Raw genomic sequence first — 26,984 nt, 5'->3', positions numbered from 1 at the left:
GATCATTGGCTGTCCATCAGATACGTGATGTGACGCCACACATCAGAACTGACGATCCACCAATCCGCAGATGTTCTGCCGGTTTAAAAGGCCCATTGACAAGGAGTGAGGAGATCAGCGCCAGATCTCAGTCAACACCCATGCCTTGAGCTGTCTGTCGAACCAAGATCACGTTAATGTTTATGCCTATGCTGTGGTTTTGAGATTAGTGGTTTTCAACATTAACTGTCTTCCTGGCTGTTTCTGCTACTCGCACACATGGCAACAGTTGTATCTCACGTTAATGTTGCGCAATCATCCCGTAACCGTTTACATCTTTAAGCACATAACATGTGATATCAAGAGAATTGGGCATTTCCAACTAATGTACTAAATTATTATTAGGGCCAAGCAAGGAAGGTGCGTAGGCACCTATTGTAATCGTCAGTGTTCTTATTATTCTTTCGCTTCTTCTTCTTGTTCCAGGGGGCAAGGGAATCTAGTGTGTTGGGGGGCTCCGCGATAACCCCTAGAGCTGGCTTGCGTCGATAGACGGTGATATGGTGTATCGATGATAGCCAGAGATATCGTCAAAAGCATCAGCTATCTGGGATATCAAGAGGATTTGGCATTTCCAATTAATGGCCAAGCACGGAAGGTACGTAGGCACCTATTGTAATTGTTAGTGTTCTTATTATTCTTCCGCTTCTTTTTCTTCTTCTTCTTCCGCTCTTGAATCTACAGCAGCCCATAACACAGCTTGCAGGAAATTTGGCACACAAATAGAGGACAGTCTGAACATTAACCACAGTGATTTTGGAGTCTCTAAATCAAAACCTTTGAACTGTAAGGGCTAGAAACAAATTAGGGGCCAAGCACTGAAAGTGCGTAGGCACCTATTGTATCCTTTCCCATTCTTATTAGGGGCCAAGCACCGAAGGTGCTGAGGCACCTATTGAAATTGTTGGCGTTCTTATTCTTCTTCTTTCGTTTCTTCCACTCTGGAAGTCTATGGCAGCCGTGCATTTCACACCTAGGCCTTCAGTGATGTCCAACCTGAATTAATAACTTTTAATAGTGTAGCAGCGCACGCACATACTCTCTATAATTGTTGTGAAATTCCTGTTTTTATTTTGCTCCGGCAGTTATAGGGTTATTGCGGTGAGTTTGGGAAAGGCCGGGTAGAGAGAAACGAGCGAGTGAGTTCGGCTTTTGTGTTAGTGTGCATTGGTTCTTGTGTTCCGATTATAAGTTCAGAAACGGATCCTCCCTTGTCTTGTGCTTCAATGGTAATAGTATTAATGTTTGAAAAAAAAGTTGTTTTTATCATAAATTGACAAGAAAAATTAGGAAGAAAATAATCAAACGGGGGCCAAAAATGCATTATACTCACCAAAATTACTGATTCATTTTTACACAAAATCCATCCTAATTTCTTTCCTCAAAAAGACTTAAATTAATTGGTTGTACAGGTTGTCTGTGCGTTTCAGTCCCAACAACCTTTTCAATCGCCATCGAGGCTAACTAATGTACTGAAAGTCCAGTCCATCCCGTCGTATTTCTGACATAAGTTTTTATTCGCTTTAGTGCTGAGAGTGTCTGCTCGACAGAAGCAGTAAACAGGGAAAACACTGCAAAACATGACGATGTGTACAGCTGACACAAGCTCTCACACAGATTTTTGAACGATATCAATGAGATCAGCGGGACTTTTGCCTTCAAAATCAGTCCTGGCATACATTGCAGTCAGTTCTGTTTTTACCCGGGACAGATCGATAGAGATCCGTGACTCTGCGTAAGCTGAATTAAGCTGAATAAGGGATTTTTTCCGGTAGGTTTGAACCTGCTGGTGGTCGAGGAAGGAAAGAAACATTCATTTGTGGGTTGAAAAACTATGAAATCTACAGGAATATATTTTAGTTTACGCAGTTCGCTACAGATGCGGTTAGCTAGCTTTGACTACCAGTAATAGTACACGCTCTGACCATCCAATCAGAAGGCGTGAAAATGCCTACGTTATTGTATTTCCTGCTAGATGGCCCCAGTGCAGTCAACTCGAAATCTGATTGGCTGATTAAATCTGAATAGTTATCTGATTGGTTAAAGCAACAGTTTCATTGCCATTCATTTTAAGCTACAGGTGCCCGCAGTATCGATTCTGAAGGCCTCGAGGCAGATAAATTTGACCCTGGCAACACATGATGGCTGAAATATGATTGGATAAAAGAGCTAAAAAATAGATAAACTACTGGAAGCAGCGCAACCAAGAGAAAAGCTATGAAATTAAGAGAATGGACTATTGGGAATAATTTAATACTCATTCATAAAAAAATATGTATTAAAGTGCAAGTCAGTGATTCCTTGCTGCAGAGAAGGCCTTGCTGGCCCTGATCGCAGCCCATAGACCCGCTTGTGGGAAACTTATGAAATTTGGCACACTGGTAGAGGACAGTCTGATCTGTCACCATAGCAAATTTGGAGTCTCCAAATCAATCCCTTTAGCGCCACCAACTGTCCAAATTTGCACTCATGTTTATGCTAATAACTTTTGAACCGTTAGGGCTACAAACTAAAATCTTTTCCCTCTGATTCCTTTCCTAAAAACGAGTTGATTGCATTTTCCGTCATGATAATTTTTCAACTTTTTTGAACTCGTCCTAGAAGGTTGCTCCGATTTTCACGAAAATTGAACCAGATCATCTTCCAGCCATGCAGACAAAAAGTTATGCATTTCAAGTTGATTTCATTTTCTTGAATACCGCGCAAACATATTTTCCATAGCGCTTGCGAAAACTGACTAAGGCTGTATCTCCGCAACGATTTATCGTATTCAGACCAAACTTGGTATATGTCATCACAAGCATAACCTGAGAATACATGCTGTGTTTCGGCGCAGTGCCACCTACTGGTCTGGAGATACAAAAATGGCTATTTTTGCGTTTAACTTCTGATCCGTTTGTCCAAAAAGCATAAAAGTGGTCTTGTTAGATTTGTGGCGTCATGTCGAGTCTAATATCCAACTTTCCCATATCATGGGAACTAAAAGTTATGGTTTTCGTGTAGATGGACGAAACCATTTTCGAATACCGCAGCAGCAAAGTTGACGCATCATGCCAAAATGACCATTCAGGCTTTATCTCGGCAATGCCTTGACATATTGACACCAAACTTTGTATGTGTCAATGTTCCCTCACTCTGACAACATCACATCAATTTTGTAATTGCGCCACCTATTGGTTGAAAGTGATAATCCATTAAATCATAAATTTAATTACTGTTTATATGATTTTCAGGCCATTTTAAATGAAGAAAAACCTACTTTTTTTAATTCCTCTTAGGCTGCTCCAATTTTCACAAAAATGGATTCAGATCATCTTCAGACCTTGCATACAAAAAATTAAGGAATTCAAGTTGATCCGTCAAACCGTTCTCATATAACAAAAGAATTAGATGAAGGGCATGTGGATTTTAGGCTACATCTCTGCAATGCTTTAGCGTATTCTGACCAAACTTGCTGTGTTATGACAACACTGACCTGAGGGTATCTGCACAGTTTCAGCGTTGTGCCACCTAGTGGTCTGGAGATATATAAAATGTAGAATTTTGCTTATAACTTTTGAACGGTTTGGCCAAAACTGATCTCTTTAGATTCGGTGCAGCATGCCGGGTCGAAAAATAACCAATTTTTCCATATTGGTCATTTTGGACATCGGCCATTTTTCATTTTGTTATAAAATGCTATATTTTAAATGAACACATTGGTGCATTATTACTAAACTCTGTATGTGTCATCTGCACCATGCCCTGAAAGAACTTCAAAAAGTTTAGAGACAGCGCCACCTTGTGATCAAAAGTTAAAATGAAATTTCAAAGAATGCTAATAACTTTTGTTTAAATTAGCCTATTGTAAATAAACTGGTCTAAATAGATTCATTGGGTCATGCCATAACATTGATTCCAATTTTGCCGTAGTCGGCCAAACTTCCTGTTCGCCATTGTGATTTTCTTTAAAGGCCTACTTTTTCTAACTCCTCCTAGACCGTTGGTCCGATTTTCACGAAAATCGAATTGTATCATCTTCAGATCATGCCGGCAAAAATGTTGTCATTTTCGTATACCGCATCAACAAAATTGATGGCATGATGCCAAAATGACCGAGGCTGTATCTCCGCAATGCTTTGGCAAATTGACAAACAAACTTTGTATGCGTCATTGTCACCTTACTCACCTACATTAGTTTCGTAACAGCGCCACCTATTTGTCAAAAGTGACAAACCATTAAATCATATTACTAGTGACTGTATTTATGATTTTTCAGCCATTTTGCCTAAAATCATTTTAACCCTCTGGGGTCGGCGTTCGCGCCGGTGATACCAGCTCGCTTTTTTTCTTATCAGTGCAAAAGAGACTCAAAATACTATGTTGATTTTGATCTTACATATACATCATTCAAAACTGTTAAATGTCTATTTATTTGTGTACACTCATAATAAAAACAAAATGTTCTACTTTTCGTGAAATAAAGAAAATAAACATGATGCACGTTCTGCCGTCTCTCAGTGTGAAGTTCATCCTGAAACGCGACAGAAAAATGAACTGTAACTCAGTGAATACTTGCCACCTACACGTGAGAGTTATGTATTTATAAAGCTTGGAGTCTTTGTTTTTAAATGGTGTAATTCATATTGGAAACAAATATTCTCTGTTTAAGTAATCCGAATGAAAGCAACGAGAGGTACAGTTTCTCAAACGAGTGGTAATTATCTCTAATGTGACCACACTCGTGTGCGTAAGAGCAATTGACATGCAAATCGTCCACTCAGACATGTAAACGCCCTCATCTCCTCTAAACAAAGCATGAAGAGAGAAGAGAAACTTCATTATTTTGTTGCTTTTCATCCAGTTTGGAAGACACTGGATTTACCTCAGAAGAAGAACGCGATTTGAAGATACGATTTTTAAGGTAAGACATGTAGGCCTATTCCCATTTATAATACGGTAGTTAGCATGTTATTGATGCATAAACTTCACATTGTACTAGTTGAACTGGTGTCAGATTAAAATTTATGAAATCAATGGAAACATGTTGAAATATGAACTATAGACAGGTAGGCAACCTTTCAATGATAAATATAGCCTATGTACGACACAAGGATGTTTTTATGTTCGATAATAAAACAGCATGATATAAAAGTAGGCTAGTGTGAAATTTACGATCCATATTATAATGTTTAGACTAGTGTTTACTGTTAAATGCTGTGTTCGTTGATATCTGCTCAAACTTGGGTATTTATAATGTGCTAACGATAATGTTTCATAGTTTGGAGCGGCTTGATCGCTTCAATAATGCCTTTGAAAAGCAAAACGCGCCAAACATTAGGCTTCATGTTTTTACTAGTTTTACTATGAAATCTCATTTCATAACGTCTAAGGAATATATTTATATATATATATTTCTCTAGTGTAGTGTACTGAAGTGTTCCTTTTTAATAATTTATAGGCTGCCCTCTATAGGCCATTGTTATTATTATTGTATGCAGCCCCACAAGTATATGCCTACAAGGCACAACAACCCTGGTGTTTATTACATAAATATTTTACATTTTAAATCGCAATTTTAAAAATGTATTCCCAAAATCGTGCAGCCCCATAGTGGCCCTGTCCCAAATGGCGCACTTTATGTGGACTTTCGGTCTTGTGGACTTAAATTGCGCGTGCTCGCCGAGTCTATGAGTCCGTAGGCCGTCCCATTCATCATTTTAACGCTCTGAAGTGTGCTCAGCAGCGCCCCCTTTGTACCCTTGAAGCGGTCTTCCGCGAAGCCCGCATAGATGCAGGCTTCACGCACTTTAACTACCCAGGAATCCTTGCGAAAGGCCAATCAGACAATGGATGGGAGGAGCTTTCGCTCACGGACAATTGTTAACATGGCTGAGAAGAAAATATTTAAGTGTAAATATCATTATGGTTTGTATGACCTAGGTGTACATTTTACCAGTTGTTACCTACAGTTTATACAAACTTTATGGTCATCAACCAGTGGTTGACGTCTCAAACATAAATATAAATATATATTTATATTTAATATAAACATAAATATCTTGCTGAATAGGCTACGATCGCATTATGATTCATTAAATAAATAGAACCGAATGTCAGGGCTTTACTGAGTCGTGTAAATGTAGAAATATAATATTTAAACAACAACCGGACCGTCTTCCTATTTCCGGCGTGACGATCGAGTCTGTCCCAAAAATACCTCTCAATGCGCCCTCGTGCACTCGCGCCAAGGGTCCTATAGGTCTGCACTACATTACGTCACCAAAGTGTGGACTCTGAGGAAGTCCACAAGTCCAGAGTGTGCCATTTGGGACAGGGCCAGTATCTCTTGATATCAGCATGTTCACAGTTGTTTCGGTTTTCTTTTTTCCTCCTTTTTTTTTTACAGGGACCAGATGCCACTGATGGAGTCCTGCTGACTTAAACATTCACATGAGTCTCTGTACATGAACATGGTAAAATGAAAAATCAAACAACATGGAAATGACAGGTATGTACTATGTTTCAGGAATGGCACAAAGGTGTGATCAGTGTGTTCAATGATGTGCTTTTTTGTCCTTTGTTGTGTATCTTTGGATTATGTTGTGTTGTAAATAAATCCAAAACATGTAAATAATATATCATAATGATAGGGCTTGATAGCACCTAATAGGGCCATTATGGGAGGGTCTTTGTCTTTCTCAGGTGTGAAACACTCAATATTCATGCTTGGTTCAAGCCTCATCTCATACAGCTTTCTTACACAAAACATGTCTTACAAATTTTTAATCAATATATTGTTTTATCTGAATGAGTATGCAGGATGATTTTCACATAGTTTTGAAGCAAATATTCTAGGCTACGTGATACAATTTTCAAAAGTCTTGTGAATGTTGCACATTTAAAACAGACTCTCATTTGCAACTTTATTTTGCCAGTTCTGTTGGAATTATCTTTTTTTACATGAAGCAACACAACATCTTTTAACATCAGCGATCTAGCCTACGTTCACTTCACTTGGCTCAGCCTACGTTCACACTACTGCGCTAGCCTATGGCATCATCGTAACTGAACTTTCACCTCTCAGTAACATAAATCAGAATAATATCCAGAATATTTATCAAATTAAATTACAATGAAATTATAGTGATTTCCCTTACAGAATTCTAAACATATCTCTATTCTAAGAAATTATGAAATTATAAAATAATACTTCTAGGTCGCAACATGGAAAAAATAATCAGTATGGGTTTCATGGCCTTATTTCAGTGACACATTTTTTTCTTTCTTTAACAAACCACGCATAAACGCCATTATCTCAAAACTACAAACTTTTACATGCTGCTGACATATTATTGTAGCAAAGTTTGTTCTGAATACAGTGTAAAAAGACTTGAAAAAGCCATGAAAATGTCACAAGTAACAGAAATAAGCAGAAACGTCAGAGCATGTCAGAACACCTCCAGGCCCCAGAGGGTTGGTCTGATGCTCCCAGACATGCTGCCTTCTCTGTGCTAGGCCCCTTAATTGCTATATTATTATTATTATTAGGCTACTTTTGTTAAATTAATATTGCAATTAATTTCCCCTGCAATAATTTCAAAGTGCATCACTGCATAACGAACACACTGCGAGGATAATAAAAAATAAGTTAGATTAGCTTACATTTAAAAAACAACTTGTTTAACAAAGAACTTTAAAAAATATATATTTTTTTTTCATCTCTGAGAGAATATGCGCTGTTAATGCAGCGTCAAATGCAGTTTGTCCTTTCACTTTCTGTAGTGAATAATTGAATTCTTCACCGACATGACTCTCGTGCAAAGTTTGCACATTACTCATGTGATATCCACTGGCTTCACGGTTTATTATTAACGCTTGTGACGTCATGGACTGTCATCAGCCAATAAATTGACGCGTTTGTCACTCTGATGGTGTTCCCCATTGTGTCAATATCAGGCGTTAAAGTTCCACTTCAAAAGGTTAAATATCTTTTTTTTTCTTTTATTCAAACTGTGTATGTACTTGGTGTCAATCCCAATTTAATTCAGAGTATACATATATACAGGGTTGTGTAATAAATGCCAAGTGTTGTTGTAAACCAATTCTGCCTCAGGTTTCATTGTACCGTTTCACAAACCTAGAGGGATGTCTTGTGACTTGTCTAGTGATTTGTCAACAAGTGTCTTAATGTGACACTTGTGGGTTGACAAATCTGGATTAATGTCAGATATGCAAAAGAAATTAAATGTATGCAGGAACTGGGTAAGCAAATTTAAAAATGTAAAGTATATGTGAACAGCCATAGTGTTGCTGGCGCATTCGAATCAATGAATTGTATGTTTCAGCATTGTTTTCAGCATTAAGCATGAGCTATTTTTATACTCAAAAAATAACTTCTAACACCACAGTATTCACCTCAACAGAAGTTGCATAAAATCTCTAATGTATATAGGCTACATATCCTAGAGTATTTTAGTTTTTTTGGCTCAGTGATTCTAATCCAACTGTAAACCCCTGCTGAGAGTTCAGAAGGGTACAGTTTGTTTCACACAGGCTTGTAAAATTTGTTTTTTATGTTGAGCATTGTGGTGTAATGCTCTATTTAATAACTGACTGACATATGGTTTTTGAGTTTAGATATGGAAATGGCCATTTGTATCATTGAATATAGTGGTTTAAAAAAATGTAAATGAGTTTTAAGAAAATTAAGAGTAGAATATAAGCCTGATTCTCAAACGACTAGCCACTGCACATCTGCTTTATGACCAACAGGCCAACTTATACAATGTCTCTCAGTAGCATTTACATTTTCCTTGTTGGCTTTACTAATTGTTTCTTTTTCAAAGTTTCTTGCTCAAAATCTGATTTCAGCTTGGAAGGAGATTACTTATTGGGTGGCCTTTTCACTTTACATGAAATTGAACAAACAACACCCCAGTTCTCCCCAGAGACCACTGAATGTTTCAGGTAAGCAAGGACATTTTTATCAGCTGGGTTGCCTGTATTGTAAATCAAAGTAGCATATCCTCATAGTCACATTTATAAACTGAAACTTTAATTACATGCTATTAACTTCCTCACTGATGTTTTCAAGGCACAGTCCCTCAAGATCTGGCTATCAGATGTTGCAAGTAATGAGGTTTGCCGTTGAGGAGATTAATAACTCCACCACTCTTCTGCCCAATGTTTCTTTGGGCTATGAAATTTTTGACCATTGTTCTAATACAAAGAATTTCCATTCAGTCTTAAGTTTTATCTCAAATAATGGATCAATAAAACCTAAAGAAAAACTGAACAACTATCAGCCTAAAGTGATTGCTTTAACAGGGCCATTTGAAAGCACAAGAGCTATTACTATTGCACCACTATTCACAATGGACCGTATACCTATGGTAAGTTCAGCTTCTTTTTATAGTTTGCATAATGAAATACTTAAACACTTACTTACTGCCCTTTGTTCAGGACTACAAAGTTACTACAGTATAATGCTAATGAATTGTTTATAATATTTTGTTGTCTTCTGTTTCAAAGGTGAATTATGGAGCTTCTAGCTATGCATTAAGCGACAAAGTTAAATATCCTGCTTTTGTAAGAACAGTGCCTAGTAACAAAAACCTGATAGAAATGATTATTCACATCATTCAATGGTTTGGATGGAACTGGGTTGCCTTTCTTGGTAGCCAAGGTGATTACGGTTCAGACGGACTAAAGCTGTTTAACACGTATATAAGGAATACTGGCATTTGTGTGGCCTATCAAGAGAGTCTACGCCTAAACACAAACTACAGTCTAACACTTCAAAAGATTGATATGCTCAATATCAATGTCATTGTGGTTTTTGCTCTTCCACAATATGCAAGCAAAATTATCAAAGCAGCCATAGCAAACAACATCCAAGACAAAGTATGGATTGCAAGTCAAGCATGGGCTATGAATCAACAGCTTCCCAGAGAGCCAGGAATTGGGAAAATTGGCACAATCATTGGTATTACGGAGAGATTGTTGTCATTGCCTGGATTTCATGAATTTGTCTATAAAGACAGGAGATCAACTGATGTCACCCATAATGAAGAGAGTGAGATCCAGAGTAAGAGTAAGACATGTAATCAAGTTTGTGATTACTGCACATTGTTGACCGCAGAGGAGATTATAAATGAAAATCCCACATCCTCTTTTGCCATCTATTCTGCCATATACACCATAGCTCATGCATTGCATAAGGTTCTGCAGTGCGACATGAATGGATGCCGCAAAAACACAGTGGTAAAGCCATACATGGTAAGACAATTCATTTGAACTTTGTCAAGTTGATCAATATATTAATTACATTATTGAAGTAACAATGATTAATTTAATTAAATGTTCTTCATATGTTTATGAAATTGCATATTATATTATTTAATTATTATACAATAATTTAATAACTAAATAAAACAATATTTATATTGATTTGTTAAAGTTATAGTAGGCTAATATTATAAATTCTTTTTTTTTTTTGTAAAATAATGGGGGTACCACAACTCACCACAGCTTGTGGGAGAAATTAAGAAGTTGGATTTTCCACTCAATGGTCGTCAGGTGAAATATGATGATAATTATGATCTACCCATCAATTATGCAGTTGTGCTCTGGCACACTGATGTAAATCCTCCACAGTTTGAGATGGTGGGCACATATGATACATATCCAGAAATGACTTTTACAATCAACAACTCTCTCCTGCCCTGGCATAACAGTGGCTCTGTAAGTCTTAATTTGATGAGCCTTTATCTAAACATTTAGCTTTATAGATTCCATTTTTTCTCAATCAAATGTAAAATATTGACATCAAGACTATTAGATTGTTCTCTGTTAATTCATTTTTCATAAAGCTGACAAAAGATCTGGTAACACTTTATTTTAACGTGTCCTTGTTACATGTAATTACTACATGAATAACTATAAATGATGCATAATTACATGCAACTAACCATAAACCAAACCAGGCGCTCTCAACCCTGGTCCTCAAACAGCCACTGTCCTGCAGAGTTCAGCTCCAACCCTAAGCAAATACAACAGAAGCAGCTAACTAAGCTCTTCAGGATTACTAGAAAGCTACAGGCAGGTGAGTTAAGGTTGGAGCTAAACTTTGCCAGAAAGTGTCCCTCGAGGACCAGGGTTGAGAACCCCTGCTATAGCAAGTAGGCCTACATTTAGTTAATTAATATTAGTCAGTACTTAAATGTATAATCACACTGTAACAGGCAAACATTAAACTAAACTGTAACCAAAGATCTCTTTTTTCTATGTTTGGAAGCAAGATTTTAGAATTTTGGGGGGTGTTTAAGGGAATTATGTAATTTGTATTTTGCAGTCCATTTATGGAAATTGCATATAGTGTTCAGATGAGTTAATTGTTTAAGAATACTGACACAGTTTAGGAAAATGTGTAAAATCAGTTGAGAAAAACTTTAAAATGAATAACACATTTTCTTATTCTTTAAAGGTTCCTTTCTCAAACTGCTCTGCTGAGTGCAAGGAGGGATTTTCAAGGCAACCTGAAGGTTTTCATAGTTGCTGTTTTACATGTAAAGAATGCCCACCTAACAGCCATGTGGATTATTCTCGTAAGTACAAATTAAGTTTCCAAAAATTAAATGTTTATAAACATTACATTCAGTTCGTATATACAGTTCACATTTTTTTTTTGTTACGTTTTTTTTTTTTTTTTTTTACTCTTAGAAGTAATCTCACAATTATCAAAACCACAATGTTTAAAAAGGATGTGTGAGTGTGTGTGTGTGTGGTCCTGGTAAACCCTACATTCAGATGGAAATATCCATAATCATTCTCCTTGTGAGGCCATTTTTGGTCCTCATGAGGAAAACAGCTTATAAATCATACTAAGTGATGTTTTTTGAAAATGTTAAAATGCAGAACGTTTTCTGTGATGGTTTGCTTTAGGGGGTAGAACAGGACGTTTCCCAGTGATACGCTACTCAGTTTGACGTTCATCATGAGATGTTGCAACTGTAATTCCTCACCATCAGCATTAACAAGTGTATGTCTATCAACAAATCAATGTGTATATTGCTAATTTATAGCAGTGCACATTCGGGAACTGTATCATTAACTGTATAAGTACCAGCGTGTACATTACGTGAATGCGTGCACCTGAGACCCGCAGTGACGCAGTGATTGACAGCTGCTGTCAGACTCGCTGAGATGGAGAGTGACTGGAGTGACGAAAGTAGCTTTGCAACAGAGCGGTCATTTGAAGTCGAGGACTTTTCTACCCCACCTTCCCCTGAAGTGGAGGAATTGTCTGTAGACACAAAGCTAAAACCATATCAATTCGAGCCGCTAGCTCAAACTGCGGTGTCGCATCGCATTAACTCCCGCATCGCGATCGGCATCCGACGGTGCTAGCGAAGCAGCCGCTTAAGAGAGAATGGGTCCAGTATCTGAGTGGATTATTTTTACTATTGACCTACGTTAATCATATTTTGCCGCTATGTGAAAAAAAATATCCAGCAAAACGCACTGGAGGTTGTGGAGTCCATGCAGGAAGAGCAGCGTTTGGCACACAAGTGCATGTAAACACTGGCGCCTAATTTCCAAGTCTGGTGGAAAGTTATGCAGTCCAGCAGTGCTGTTGCAACCGGCAACACTACACCTACGTACCATCCTAACCACTATACTAAATACAGATAAAGCTAATGCTAAAAATCTACACTATCCTAACTGATGCAATACTATGCCACTAACTAACTATGCTAATTAACTACCTAGGCTACACAAAATAATCTAAATAACTATATAAATGCTATGCTAACTAGATGCTAAAATACGCTATCCTGATCGTTTTCAATACTCGTAATTCCAATTTCCAACTCCTGACTCGCTACAGTGGTTTTGACGGAACCAGATGCTTTTATACCAGGGGCTGCCAAGGGCGTGGTGAGCTCGCACCAAGGGCGTGGCAGAGTACCGTCACAGAGTACCCCTACGTCACGGAGTACCCCTACTTCAGGAGATTCCGTTTAACCTGAAGAGGGCAGCACTCAGACGTTTTTACACCATATATTTGAAAATTAAAACACTTTATACTCAAATGTTAAAAAATTTACTCGAATCAATGAACAGCATTTATGAAGCTCCATTCTTACAGATCATTAACTAAAAAAAGTTTTTTTAGTGTTTAGTTACCCTTTAATAGGGAGTGGGCAGGCTCTCCGTAGACGGGCTCTGCTTTTATCTAAATCGTTATCGCTAGCACAACACGCTAGTATCTCGCTTGTTAACCTGCCATCCGTACTTGCCGTCTTTTTTTTTCTTGCTCGCGCTTTTTACGAGTCTATCAAACAACTGTGGTAAGTAGGCAACAAACACAGTGAGTAATGTCTTCTCCTGTTATTGTCACTTACACTTTGTGTCACACATGTATGTGCCTTCTCTGTCAGCACAGAGGGCTTTTCATGTGATAAATGCAGGGAGATAGTCCGGCTGACGGAGATTTCAGAACTAGAGACACGCATCCAAACTTTAATCGAGGATAGTAAGAATGTAAGGGCTTTATATACTGCTTTGGATGCGACTAGCTTTGTGAACTCTGTACATTGCTCGGTTCTGGCTGTAGAGCCCGTGCAGCAGGGCAACTGGGTGACCGTGAGACACTGTAGTCGCGGGACAAAACACTGCTCTTCCGTTCCGATTACCATAACAAATAGATTCTCCCCACCCGTTGAAACACCCACTGATAATCCTGTTGAAAGTGCCCTAATTATTGGCGATTCTATTACACGGAACTTAAAAAATGAGACACCAGCCACCAGTCACATGTTTGCAAATTTAAAAGTGCTGGCTAATGCTAATCGTAAATTCTCTAAGATTATTATTCACGTCGGCACTAACAATGTTCGACTTCGCCAGTCGGAGAACACTAATATTAACGTTAAAGAGGTGTGTGAACTCGCAAGTATGATGTCAGGCACTGTAATTTGCTCTGGCCCCCTTCATGTTCGCCGGAGTGATGAGATACTTAGTAGACTGTCCTCGCTCAATGGCTGGCTGTCTAAGTGGTGTCCGCAAAATAATATAGAATTCAGAGACAATTGGAAAAGTTTTTGGGGCAAACCTGACCTGTTGAAAAGAGATGGTATTCATCCCTCCTGGGATGGTGCTGCTCTTCTCTCTAGTAATATGGCACATATCCTTAAAACTCAAACTTGAAATAGGGCTCAGGTCAGGAAGCAGACAGAATGGCTAAACCAACAGTCTGCTAGCTGTCTCACGTCACTGAGGTCAGATAAATCCCATCACATATAGAGACTCTTTCACCTACAGCGGATATCATCATATAGAGACTGTGTCTGTTCCCCGAATTAGGAAATACAAAAAACTCCCAAACCTATTTAAGGGTAAAAATGTAATTGATGTTCAACAAATAAAAAACAGATATAATACAAATGAGCAAATGATAAAGCTCGGGTTGCTAAATTTTCAATCCCTTACTTCAAAAGCACTTATTGTTAATGATATGATCACAGATTATAACCTAGATGTGCTGAGTTTGACAGAAACCTGGTTAAAACCAGACGATTACATTACTTTAAATGAGTCCACCCCCTTGTCTGAAAGGCAAAGGGGAAGGTGTTGCTGTAATTTATAGTAATATCTTCAGAATTACTGAGAAGTCTTGTTTCAAATATAATTATTTTGAAGTTTTGGTGCTTAATGTAACACTATCTAATGCAGGGCTGTACAGTGTGACATAGGGGAGAGCGGGGCACAACCTAACACATTTTGGTTTTGGCTCAATTATTTAAAAAATAATTAGGTTAGATTAATCTTTTTTTTTTACACAAGAAACATACACATCTCTGCTACAAATGAACACTTAAAGTTTTTTTCTAGGACCTTCCATTTTCGTACAGTTGCACTGAAAGTGACAGAAGTGCAAATGTTACAAATTACCCCATATGCGGGGTTAGTTGTAACAGACAGAGGGGTTAGTTGTAACACTTGTGTGTAACACACATAATTCAGTACTATTTTATGTGTATAGTTTGATATTGTTTGTACATCTGTATAGATAGATATCCATACATCCATCCCTCATCCAATCATCCTTCTATTATGGATCAATATCATGGATAGAGATATAGGAAAGGGCTGCACAGTTTTGCATGCAAAATTATTATTATTATTAATAGTAACAGTAATAATAATAAAAACAAGCTTAAAATCACATTTTAAAGTGTTTATTACATGAAAACAGGCAATATTTTTAATAAATAAACAAGTGATCAATATAGTAAACAAATCCCATAGCCTACAATATTGTGAACACTTGGCGGCTTAGTTGTAACACTGTGTTACAACTAACCCCGCTGTGTAAAAAATATTTTAAACCTAGCTAACAGTTGCTAGGAGTTGCTGACATGTTTCAAAATGGTGCCATGTTTTAGCCAACAAGACAGTGATTAAGGCAATATAAAGTTAGATTTGGTGACGTACACACACAACTCAGAAACAGAAAAATACGTATGATGAAAAAAAATACTTAGATGGTGTCAAAACACTCTTTGTCCTGTATCTTCACAAAATATTACCAAAACTTTTCACAAATCCACGGGAGACCGTCTTCTGGCAGCGAGAGAAAAAGAGCGTAAACACAACCCGCGTGACCCTGAGTAACTACGTAAAAGGTCCGTGTTACATTTAGCCCCGCGTTAGGTTGTGCCCCGCGCTCCCCTATGTCGCACGTGCTATGAAAAAATTGGTCTGTGCGATGAATAAATTTACCACTTTACTTAGCACACGTGCGATACAGTTTTGCATGTTCATAACACAGCCGCTTAATAGTGTGAAGTGATTGTGCTTGGTTTGCATGTGAGATTGATGGTGCACTGCTTTTAAAAGAAAATGAAGCACTATTTTCCAGTGATCCACGAAAACCCCAAACAAGCCCATGAGGAAGAATATATACTGTAGAATATAAATCTTCAATTCCCACGCTATATGCAGATTTAATGGAGTGCACGTCACCGAAAGCAACAGATGAGCTGCATTTTATTGATCATCAACTAAAATTTCAAAATCAAAGACCGCAATAAGAGAGAGTGACAACAGCCCTGGTAAGATCATTTTGGTTCTTTACTTTTAATGAAGATGATTGTGTGTTAAGCGTCTGCGACTTGCTTTCACTTTGATTTGCGATAGTGCATGTTGGCTTGATGAATAGATGCTCAGCTGCTGATCTGCGGTGATGCGTGTTGCAGTAGAGTCATCATATCTGACTACAACATGACATATAGCCTATAACACGCTCTCACACGTTTATTTTGTAGCATTTTTGGGAGAAGTAAAATTTACATATGTGGTTTCAACAACCAGATCCATTTACACTTGTCCAGTTTCGTTTGGAATGCGACCCAGACCTCCTCCTGATGTGGTTTGAGCGATCGGATTCAAATCTGTCTCGAATGCGTTTCGGAGGGCATTTTTGGTCTTTTCACGATCCGATCACAGAAAACACTGATGTGTCATGTTGTTATTGGTTCATTGTTTAATTGTTCACAGGTGTCCCTTGTCTAGTCGTTAGTCTTGTGCATTTAAGCCCTCATGTTTGCCCTGTGTCTTTGTCTAGTATTGTTTTGTGCAACTGCTGTCTGTTAGCTTCATGATTAGTCTATGTTCTTATTTCATGCCATACTTTTGTTTTATGTTTGATCTTGTTTTTGTAATTAAAGTTGCACTTGGGTTCTCAACCAGCTTGCCTCCAGTGGTAAATCGTTACAGTTAGTACTGACTGCAGATAAAGTCCTAATTTTTGGTGATTTTAATATACATGTAGACAAAAAAGATGCATTGGGATTTGCATTTAAAGACATTCTGAACTCTATTGGAGTTAGACAACACATGTCAGGACCTACTCATTGTCGTAAACATACTCTAGTCTAGATCTAATATTATCTCATGGAACCAATGTTAGAGTGATGACATCTCAGATCATTATCTAGTCTTGTGTATACTCCATTTAGCCAAGGCTGCAAAGCCGACTCCGTGTTACAAATATGTTAGACCTATCACTTCTGCTACTAAAGATTGCTTTATTAATAACATTCCTGATCAGTTTCATCTCCTCAGCATCCCAGATAGCTTAGAAGAACTCGATATTGCGACTGAAACTTTTGACTCTTTTTTTCCAGCACTTTAGACACAGTTGCTCCTTTGCGCTTAAAGAAGATTAAAGAAAATAGTCCAACACCGTGGTACAACGAGCACACTCAGGCCCTTAAGAGAGCAGCCAGAAAAATGGAGCACTACTGGAAGAAAACAAAACTGGACGTTTTTTCTGCATTTCATGGAAAGAGAGCACGATTGTGTACAGAGAGGCATTACAAACTGCTAGATCTGCTTATTTTTCAACCCTATTAGAAGAAAATAAACAAAACCGTAGGTATTTATTTGAAACAGTGGCTAAATTAACGAAAAATAAATCTTCAACCCCAGATGTTTCAAAGCAGCACAGCAGTAATGACTTTATGAACTTCTTTACTTACAAGATTGATAATATCAGGGATAAAATTATATCTATGCAACCGTCTACTACAGTATCGCATCAGACTTGTTGCATTGTAGTCTCCCTGAGGAAAAATTCGGTCCATTTCTTGCTATAGGAGAGGAAGAATTTTCTAAACTCGCTAAATCATCTAAATCGACAACATTATTTAGACGGTTAGACCCTATACCGACTAAGCTATTGAAAGAGATGCTTCCAGAGGTCATAGAGACCCTTCTTAATATCATTCATTTATCTTGTCATTAGGATACGTACCAAAAACTTTTAAGATGGCTATGATTAAACCGCTTGTTAAAAAAATGAAACTTGATCCTACAGAATTAGTCAATTATAGGCCCATCTCAAATCTACCTTTTCTGTCAAAGATACTATAAAAGGCAGTATCCTCACAACTATGTTCCTTTTTAGAAAGAAATTGTATCTGTAAGAATTTCCAGTCATTAGAGTCACAAATGATTTGCTCTTATCATCCGATCGTGGTTGTATATCTCTATTAGTGTTATTCGATCTTAGTGCTGCATTTGATACTATTGACCAGAACATTCTTTTAAATAGACTCGAAAATTATGTTGGCATTAGTGGAATTGCATTAGCATGGTTTAAATCATACTTATCTGACCATTATCAGTTAGTAGCAGTAAATTAAGAGATGTCTTATCGATCAAAGTTCAGTATGGAGTACGACAAGGCTCAGTACTAGGACCATTGCTGTTCACTCTGTACATGCTACCCTTGGGAGATATCATTAGGAAGCATGGCATTAGTTTTCACTGTTATGCTGATGATTCTCAGCTCTATATTTCTTCACGCCCTTACGAAACTTACCAATTCACAAAATTAACGGAATGCACAGGGGTGCAACTATCCAGTGTCAGAGGTGTATGCAGCAGCAATTTTGGTGAATGGGCCGCCGATATACGAGTTTTATGGGCCGTTAAGACAAAGACAAAAAGAGATGTATCAGCCCAAAAAGCACGTCGGCCCACCGGGAATCTCCCGGTAGTCCCGATGGCCAGTAGCCTACATGCCTGGCTGGACGTAACACTTTAAATCCTACCTGTTGTCCTTTACCATCCACTTATTTAGCTGCTATCTCATCAATTGACATGCCTTCTAATTTTTCCTCTTTCTTTTTCTATTTTAGCCCCCGGCAGCTTTTTTGCTTTATCCATCTTTTTCGACGACAACTCACTACTCGTACCTCAGCGCTCACGGCGCCCCCGCCCACTCGCGATATTATGCCCCCCTCAAAATTCTATGATGGAATCTTATGAGAGTGCCTACTCTAGCCTGTTAGTCCTCTAAAATTTTATATATCATTGAGGAAATGCATAAATGATTTAGAAACGCACAACAGCTACATATAGAAAATACCCCAAATATATATTTTGTAATTTTTATTTTTATTTTTTACCATCATTTTGGCGACCCCATGGTGCTGCACCCCTATGCGCCGCATATAGCGCATACCCACTTTTTGCGCCACTGGGAATGCATAGCTGGTATAAAAAACTGGATGACTAGTAATTTCCTTCTACTTAACTCTGAAAAAACAGAGATTCTAATTATTGGACAAAAAAACTTCCTCACGTAATTACCTAGAATACTGTCTAACACTTGATGGATGCTCTGCTCTCCTTCGTCGTCGGTTAGGAACCTGGGTGTGCTCATTAAAACCAATCTTTCATTTGAAAGTCACGTTTCTAGTATTTGTAAAACCGCATTCTTCCATCTTAAAAATATATCTAAATTACGTCATATGCTCTCAATGACAAATGCGGAACAATTAGTTCATGCATTCATGACATCAAGGCTAGATTATTGTAATGCTATTATGGGTGGTTGCCCTGCACACTTAATAAATAAACTACAGCTGGTCCAAAACGCAGCAGCTCGAGGTCTTACCAGAATCAGGAAGTATGACCATATTAGTCCGGTTCTGTCAACACTGCATTGGCTCCCTATTAAACATTGTATAAATTTATTTTGAAATATTGCTGATTACTTACAAAGCACTAAATGGTTTAGCTCCGCAGTACTTGAGCGGGCTCTTAACACATTATAGTCCTTCACGTTTATTGCGATCTCAAAATTACGGCCAGTTGATAATACCTAGAATATCAAAATCGACTGCTGGCGGTAGATCCTTTTCCTATTTAGCACCAAAACTCTGGAACAGTCTTCTTAATATTGTCTGGGAAGCAGTTCAAATCTAGACTAAAAACACATCTCTTTGACCTAGCATACATATAAAACATTATAAACTTCTATAATTAAATGTTAGGCTGCATAGATTAGGTCAGCCGGAACCGGGAAACACTCCCCATAAATCTTGATGTACTTGTTACATCATAAGAAGAATGGCGTCTACGCTAATATTAGTCTCTCTGTTTATCCTGAGGTTTACCGCAGTCCGCCGGATCCAGGCCGCATCCAGATCTGATGAAGAACCTGTATCTGGACACAACGACAAAGCAGTCCTGAAGTGTACTAGTGTACACAAGGGAACTAGTCTCTCCCCTGTGAAGGCCCCCTTCCTTTTACCTCTGTACAGATAAAACATTGTCAAAATAGTTCCGGCTCACATGGCTACTCGGAAGCAATATTCAGAGCGCGTTAAGGGTTTTCTGTTAGAACGGTGTTGTGTAAGTGCCCCCTAAGTTAATAACTAAGGATCTCTCACTGCCCCATCAGTCCGCACCCCCCAATTTTTTTTAATCAAAACTAACTTTAGCTGGACAATAACTTTATTCTAGAGCTGCTGTAAAGCCAAAAAAATATTATTATTTTAATTTCCTATTATCACTGTAAATCTGCTTTGAAACAGACCATATTGTTAAAAGCGGTGTATAAATGAAGATGACTTGACTTCACTACACAAACTAGGCAGCTACAGTCAAGAATGCTATACTGTACACTTGCTATAATATGCAAGTGACAATAACAGGAGAAGACATTACTCACCGTGTTTGTTGACTGATCCTACATACCACAGTTGTTTGATAGACTCGTAAAAGGCGCGAGCACAGATGGCAGGTTAAAGGATTAGTTCACTTTTAAAATGAAAATTCTGTCATCATAAACTCACCCTTAAGTTGTTTCAAACCTGTATTAATTTCTTTCTTCTGCTGAACAGAAAGGAAGATATTTAGAAGAATGTCAGTAACCAGACAGTTTCTGGTTCCCATTGACTTCCATAGTATATTTTTTTCCTACTATGGAAGTCAATGGGCGTGCTGTCACGGGGTCCCCACAGACATCAACCCGAAGAAGCAGCAGTAGAGGCCAGAAGAAGAGAGAGTGGATCACTGTGATAAAGCCTGAAAAAAGCCTCACCTCTCTGGGTTTGCTTGACCAAGAAGGGTGGAATTTCCAAGAGGGAAAATTCCTCTGTGGTTGATTTATGAATCTTTGTTTAAAAGTGTGCTCATTTGCATGGGCAGCTGGATTGGTTTCTGATGAAGAAACTAAGAAAGATTCTTGTAATACTAATATGTTGCGCAGCTATCGACATATCATGTACACAATAATTTTGATCTTCAAAGTACCAATTTATAGAGACCAAACATGGTATAGGTGAGGTTACATTGACCGTTGGTTTTATCATACGATACACAGTATCACAAATAATAGAATTAAAAGACACTACACAAGACAATTAATTATTCACACAATGTTCTGGGATGCATGCTCATTTATAGATCAGTTTGTCTATGATTAATGCAGATGAATCTGTTTTAAATCGGTCTGTTTCTGTGTCTTCTATGGCCTCTGCCTTGACCACATTTTTAACAGCAATAAAACCAACTTATCTGATCATAGTCATGGTAACCAAGACCCTTCTTGCCCTTGTTGGGGGGGATGGGACCATAGATCCCAGAGTGAGTTTTAAAGATTATTTATATAACAAATAATTGTGTCTGATTTGTCTGTCGTTACACTGTATTACTCTAATATATTTAATTCAGCAACAAGGCTGATTTGATCCTTCCTAGATTTACAACATCTCGTCCACTACCATGACACCAGCCTGTGTGTGTTTTTCAATGACTGCCACAGCATGCCTGCCCGGAGACGGACCTCAAGGGACATTTAGGGAGTACATGGACTTGGTACTCCTCTGTAATGGTTCCCCCTTTACCATCGCCAAGAGCGATGAGAAAACCAGCGTGCCAGCCACCAGCCAAGTGGCTGAAATTCCTGAGTCAGTTCCAGACACTGAAATTCCTAAACCTGTTCCAGTGAGTGAAATTCCCGAGCCGATTCCAGTGAGTGGAATTCCCAAGTCCGTTCCAGTGACAGAAATTCCCGAGTGCGTTCCAGTGAGAGAAATTCCAGAGTACATTCTAGTGAGAGAAATTACAGAGTCCGTTCCTGAGAGCAAAATTCCTGAGTCCGTTCGTGTGAGTGAAATTCCTGAGTTTGCTCCAGAGAGTGCAATTTCCAAATCTGCTCAGTCAGGAGAAGGAAATTCTAGAGCCAAATTCGTGACCGAAGACGTTGTCCTTACCATATATATTGCTGCTGTTGTGTGTCTGGGCCACACACACATCCATTCCAGCTTCTGAGCACAGTCCAGAGTCTGTTCCAGCCCCAGAGTTCAGTCATGAGCCCGCTCCAGCCCATGAATCTGCACCGGAGTCCGCTCCTACCCCAGAGCTCGGTACAGAAGGCCACTCAAGTCCCAGAACTAAGCCCAGGGAAGGTAGCGCTGTCCTTGATGGTCATAGCCATCTTGTGTGTGTGTGTGGGGCTCACTGCCAGAACCTCCCTGGCTCCCTGAACTGTCTGCTCCTCCCTGGCTCCCTGAGCTACCAGATCCTCCCTGGCTTCTGTATTGCCGGTGTCACTGTTTACCTATCACAACTCCACGATGCCCAATGGTTGGAATCCTTTTGTCACGGTTTTATATTCTGAGTTAGCTTTCCTGTTCTGTACTAACATTTTGCTGTTAGTTTGTTGATTGGTTCTGTTCTCCTCCTTTCCCAGTTTGTTTCCTTGGTTACTAATTGATTTAGTTTTCTGGTCAGGCGTGTCTAGTTAATCATCTCATTAGCTCCTTTGTTTGCCCTGTGTATTTATTAAGCCCTGTGTTTTGTTCTGTCTATCCTGAGTTCTTTTGTTAAAAAAAAAAAAGAGCGACTGTGTTTTGAAACAATTATTATGTGGAAAGAAACATGTATAGATTTGAAATGAATTACTAGCTGTGTGGAACAGTTTGTATTTTTGTACTAAGACGTTAGAAAATGTCCACCTTACTTGTGAAAATAGTACTAAAGCGAAGTATATTCTTTTTAATTATATTATTAGTGTAATAATTACTATTTTTAAAAGTATGCTGAAGTGTACTGTACTTATTTTTTTCACAAAGCTTTTGGAAAATACTATTACTAAACATTCATATTATTTTACTGTTTTTCAGGGGACCCCTATACCTGTTTTCCATGTGCAGAGAATGAATGGTCTGATGAAGGCAGCACAACATGTAAGACACGTTCTGTTGTCTATCTTCAGTTCACAGAAATCTTCTCCATCGCTGTCATGGTTTCTGCCATATGCATAATTATTTTACTCATTGCCATATTTTGCCTTTTCTCCTACAATTACAACACACCAGTGGTGAGGTCTGCTGGTGGTAGCATGTGTCTTCTTATGTTGATATGTTTGATCATGTCTAGCATAAGTGTATTCTTTTTCTTTGGAAAACCCACATTTGCACATTGCCTCCTGAGAAAGGTCATATTTACATTTTTCTTCACTGTGTGTATTTCCTGTTTGACTGTCCGTTCCTTTCAAATTATTTGTGTTTTTAAAATGGCAGCTCAGTTCCCTAAGGTGCACAGTCTTTGGGTAAAGCACAATGGACAGTGGCTCTTCATCGCATTTTCTTCTGCCATTAATTTAATTTCTTGTGTGATATGGATAACTGTCTCTCCTGACAAACCCTTTGCTGACATATGGACTTATAAAGATCAAATTATGCTCATCTGTGAAATGGGGGACTCTATAACATTAACCATAGTTGTGTTCATAGGTTGGTTTCTTGGTTTCCTGTGTCTCCTGTTTTCTTACATGGGAAGAGATCTGCCAAAAAATTACAATGAGGCCAAACCAATAACCTTTAGTCTAATTTTGTACTATCTTAGCTGGATTGTGTACTTCACAGCATACCTCTCTGTCAAAAGCAAGTATGTCACCCTTTTGAATGCAATAGCCCAGATATCTAGTATAAATGGTATTCTCTTTAGCTATTTCATACCAAAATCTTACATCATAATATTCCAACCACAAAAGAACACTCCCGCATACTTTCAAACATCTATTCAGAATTACACCCAAACCATTAGTAGGACTTAGACATTAGTCTTTGTATGTAGGCTTTGTTATGTATTTTTCAACATAAGAGCAGATGCTGCTATTTATAACTTGAATGTGTGAAGCTTCCGGTCTCATCCACTGGCAGTTATTTTAGTTGTACAAAAACAGTCCAGGAATGTGTTATCATATCGGAATCTATTATCATAATCATAAAAGCACAAATAATTTTACTGTTTACTACACTTTGTTATTCTTCTTGTTATTTACCTATAGAGGCTAATGAATCAGAAGTCTCACACATTCACAGAGATTAGCTTACTTTCGAGTTGCAAAATAAGGTGGATAGGATGTGAACTCTTAAACTCTGTGTTAGTGGCTTAGAATCTTTACTATTATGTTACCACAATGTTACAGAAACACATAGGCAAAGTAGAGAAACTATTCTGGAGTTCAATCTGCATTAAGATACAATGTGAGTTTTGAGAATAAAAAGAGTAATTTAGATATTTAAAAGATTTTGTTTACATGCTTACATCAACACTATGTAATGTAACAATGTAATGTAAACGCAGGGGTGTTATGCACTCAATACTTTTGAGGGGGCTCAAGTTGGTGGGTGGGGGGGACAACCCATAATAAAAACTATTATTATTTATAATAAAACTTTACTTGCTTTCATTGCAATAATTACTGTAATGTCATCATTGTCACGGGTGGTTGCAGGCAAACCGATGAAGAAGAGTTTTAATCAGAAGAATCCAAATAAAAGACAAACTGGTAAAGCAATACACTAAATGAATGAGTGACCGGACAACAAACTGAGGAAAAGGGGGAAATTAAATACTGACACAATTAAAGGTAATTAACGATACACAACTGAAACAAACAAACTCATAATGACGGTGACCATGGTAAGGAGTGGCGGGAAAATTAAACAAAGGAAGACGTGACTAATGAAAACAAACTGAATGTCCATGAAAACTAAAACAAACTGAAAATAACTGTGACAATCATATCAGATATTATATAAATGAACGTATTTACTGTCGCTGTTCCAGAATATTATAGCCTATTAGGCATATAAGTCCTGCATCGATTCATTCTTCGGTAGCTTGTAGAAACAAAAGATTTTAAAGCATTTAAGCAAGTCAAACTGCAGCTTATCTCGGCGTTCGACAGGGCATTTTGTGAATCAGAAATTGTTATTTGAAGTTCAGAGTTCAGTCGATCGGTAAAAGTCAATGTAACAGTAGGTTAAAAATGTTGTTATATTTTGTACAATTTTGGACGGAACAGAATCCCCCATCCACCCGCATTATATGGTTAAAAACGCAGAATAGTTGTGATGCTATATGACTGACAGAATGTGTGGCTGTCAGACACCGCGCTGGTGTGCTATATGACTGACAGAATGTGTGGCTGTCAGACACCGCGCTGGTGTGGATACTGTCAATCACATTATACTTTTTGGAAGTATTACCAACATAAGAGTTTTCACCGGAAAATGTCATCTGAACAAGTAAGTAACATCCACTTTTTTTCTGACCAACTAAGGGGGAAAAAAGCATTGCCGTAAATCGCGCTGATTAAATCTAACGATAGCTTCTCATATTACGTAAAACCCTGAAAATTATAATTTTTTCTCAAATTGTAATGTTAACAACATTAGCATTGCGTAAATGCCCTTCCGATATTTATCCTTGTTTTCGCATGGGCCCGGTTGCAGTCTCTTTTTTTCTGTAGCCACTCCGAAGTCTTTTGCATTTTACATCAGGTGAATCACCAGTTGTCACTGGGGTTTGTCGTTTGAACCTTTCTGGATCTGCCATCACATTAATAAGTTTAATTATATCAAGTGCTGTGAGAAAAAGCTATAAATCTCCACCTCCAACATCCTCACACTCATAGCCTACTAGCCGAGACATCTTCTTTAGGTGTACAGATGTGGCGTAATGATGCAAAGACATGCTCGAATTCGGAAATTAACCAGTACCACTGGAATCAAAAATATTATTACAAGCTTGCCGTTTTGAATCGAGCTAAGGCAAGCAGATAGTTTTGAACACTGGCTGGTTATGTACTTGCTCAAAAAATTATTTTGGATAATTTTCAACCCAAAAAAGCTATAGACTGCAGCTTTAAAATATATCAACACCATTGTCTCTACATGCACAACAATAATGTTTTTTTTAATAAGGCATGTTTATAAAAGCTACTTAAATGTCCTAATTGAACTAAGGTCTAAATACTGGCTTAATCTTAGCCCTGTCGTTGAAACTAGGCCATATATTTGTGAAGTTTGGATCAGAAGTCTTATATGTTTGATTTCATACTAGCTGTCAATTCAAACTCACGTGTGACAGTTTATAATATCAGCAGTCATTTCACCCTGCAGCCCAAGACTGGTTGCCCACTGAAGCTACGCAGGGTTGAGCCTGGTCAATGCCTGGATGGGAGACCTCCTGGGAAAACTAGCTTGCTGCTGGAAGAGGTGTTAGTGAGGCCAGTATGAATTGTCTTATATTTTTTGAAGTCCATCAAACCCTTGATCTTGACGCACAACGCAATGATCAAATGTGGAAGCGCAGTGGATAGAGCAAAACAAAACACCAGTCACGAATTAGCCACAGATTTACTTGGTCCTTTACCGGATGGACATTCAATTCTGGTTGTTGTAGACTATTACAGCAGGTACTATGAATATGCAATCCTCAAGTCAACAACAGCGGAAAAAGTGATTGACCGTTTGGAAGACATTTTCAGTCGGCACGGTCTTCCTTTAACGATCAGGTCAGATTGTGGCCCACAATTCAAGTCCAGTCACTTTCAGGCTTTTTGTAGAACGGAATACACCATATCAGAACAACTCCAAAGTGGGCGCAAGCAAATGGAGAAGTGGAAAGACAAAACGCATCACTGATGAAACGTGTACGGATTGCCCATGCTTCGGGCCAGGATTGGAAAAGAGAACTACGCAAATATGTGACTGTCTACAGGTCCATACAACACGCCACAACGGGCAAAAGCCCAGCGGAACTTCTTTTTCAGAGGAAGATCAGAGGGAAGTTACCAGACATCA

General features: G+C 38.3%; 1 protein-coding gene across 7 annotated transcripts; it reads left to right on the top strand.

The window, feature by feature from the left end:
• Positions 1-6: 6 nt before the first annotated feature.
• On the top strand, positions 7-24,499 carry LOC307011545 (taste receptor type 1 member 1-like). Of its 7 annotated transcripts, none has more exons than XM_079637339.1 (9): positions 7-637; positions 4,883-4,942; positions 6,428-6,529; positions 8,868-8,988; positions 9,349-9,413; positions 9,553-10,299; positions 10,552-10,764; positions 11,507-11,627; positions 23,010-24,499. In XM_079637339.1, exons 4-9 carry the CDS (start codon positions 8,934-8,936, stop codon positions 23,942-23,944), a joined length of 2,136 nt encoding a protein of 711 aa, XP_079493465.1. In that variant the 5' UTR covers positions 7-637; positions 4,883-4,942; positions 6,428-6,529; positions 8,868-8,933; the 3' UTR covers positions 23,945-24,499. The 7 variants fall into 7 exon arrangements, with proteins under 7 accessions (XP_079493465.1, XP_079493462.1, XP_079493463.1 ...); XM_079637336.1 differs by having other exon boundaries at positions 9,116-9,413; XM_079637337.1 differs by having other exon boundaries at positions 8,960-9,413.
• The last annotated feature ends 2,485 nt before the right edge of the window (positions 24,500-26,984 follow it).

Source organism: Phoxinus phoxinus (genome assembly GCF_949152265.1).
Source record: "Phoxinus phoxinus genome assembly, chromosome: 15".
Classification (NCBI taxonomy): Eukaryota; Metazoa; Chordata; class Actinopteri; order Cypriniformes; family Leuciscidae; genus Phoxinus; species Phoxinus phoxinus.
Note: the sequence above shows the minus strand (reverse complement) of the source record. Positions and strands in the feature narration are given on the sequence as shown.

Bases quoted from the DNA above. Each gene is read 5' to 3' on its own strand.
- LOC307011545 (XM_079637334.1), top strand. From the start codon at position 8,783: ATGACCAACAGGCCAACTTATACAATGTCTCTCAGTAGCATTTACATT. The intron at 8,989-9,115 runs GTAAGCAAGGAC...GATGTTTTCAAG, and splicing joins GAGACCACTGAATGTTTCAG to GCACAGTCCCTCAAGATCTG. The intron at 9,414-9,552 runs GTAAGTTCAGCT...TCTGTTTCAAAG, and splicing joins CAATGGACCGTATACCTATG to GTGAATTATGGAGCTTCTAG.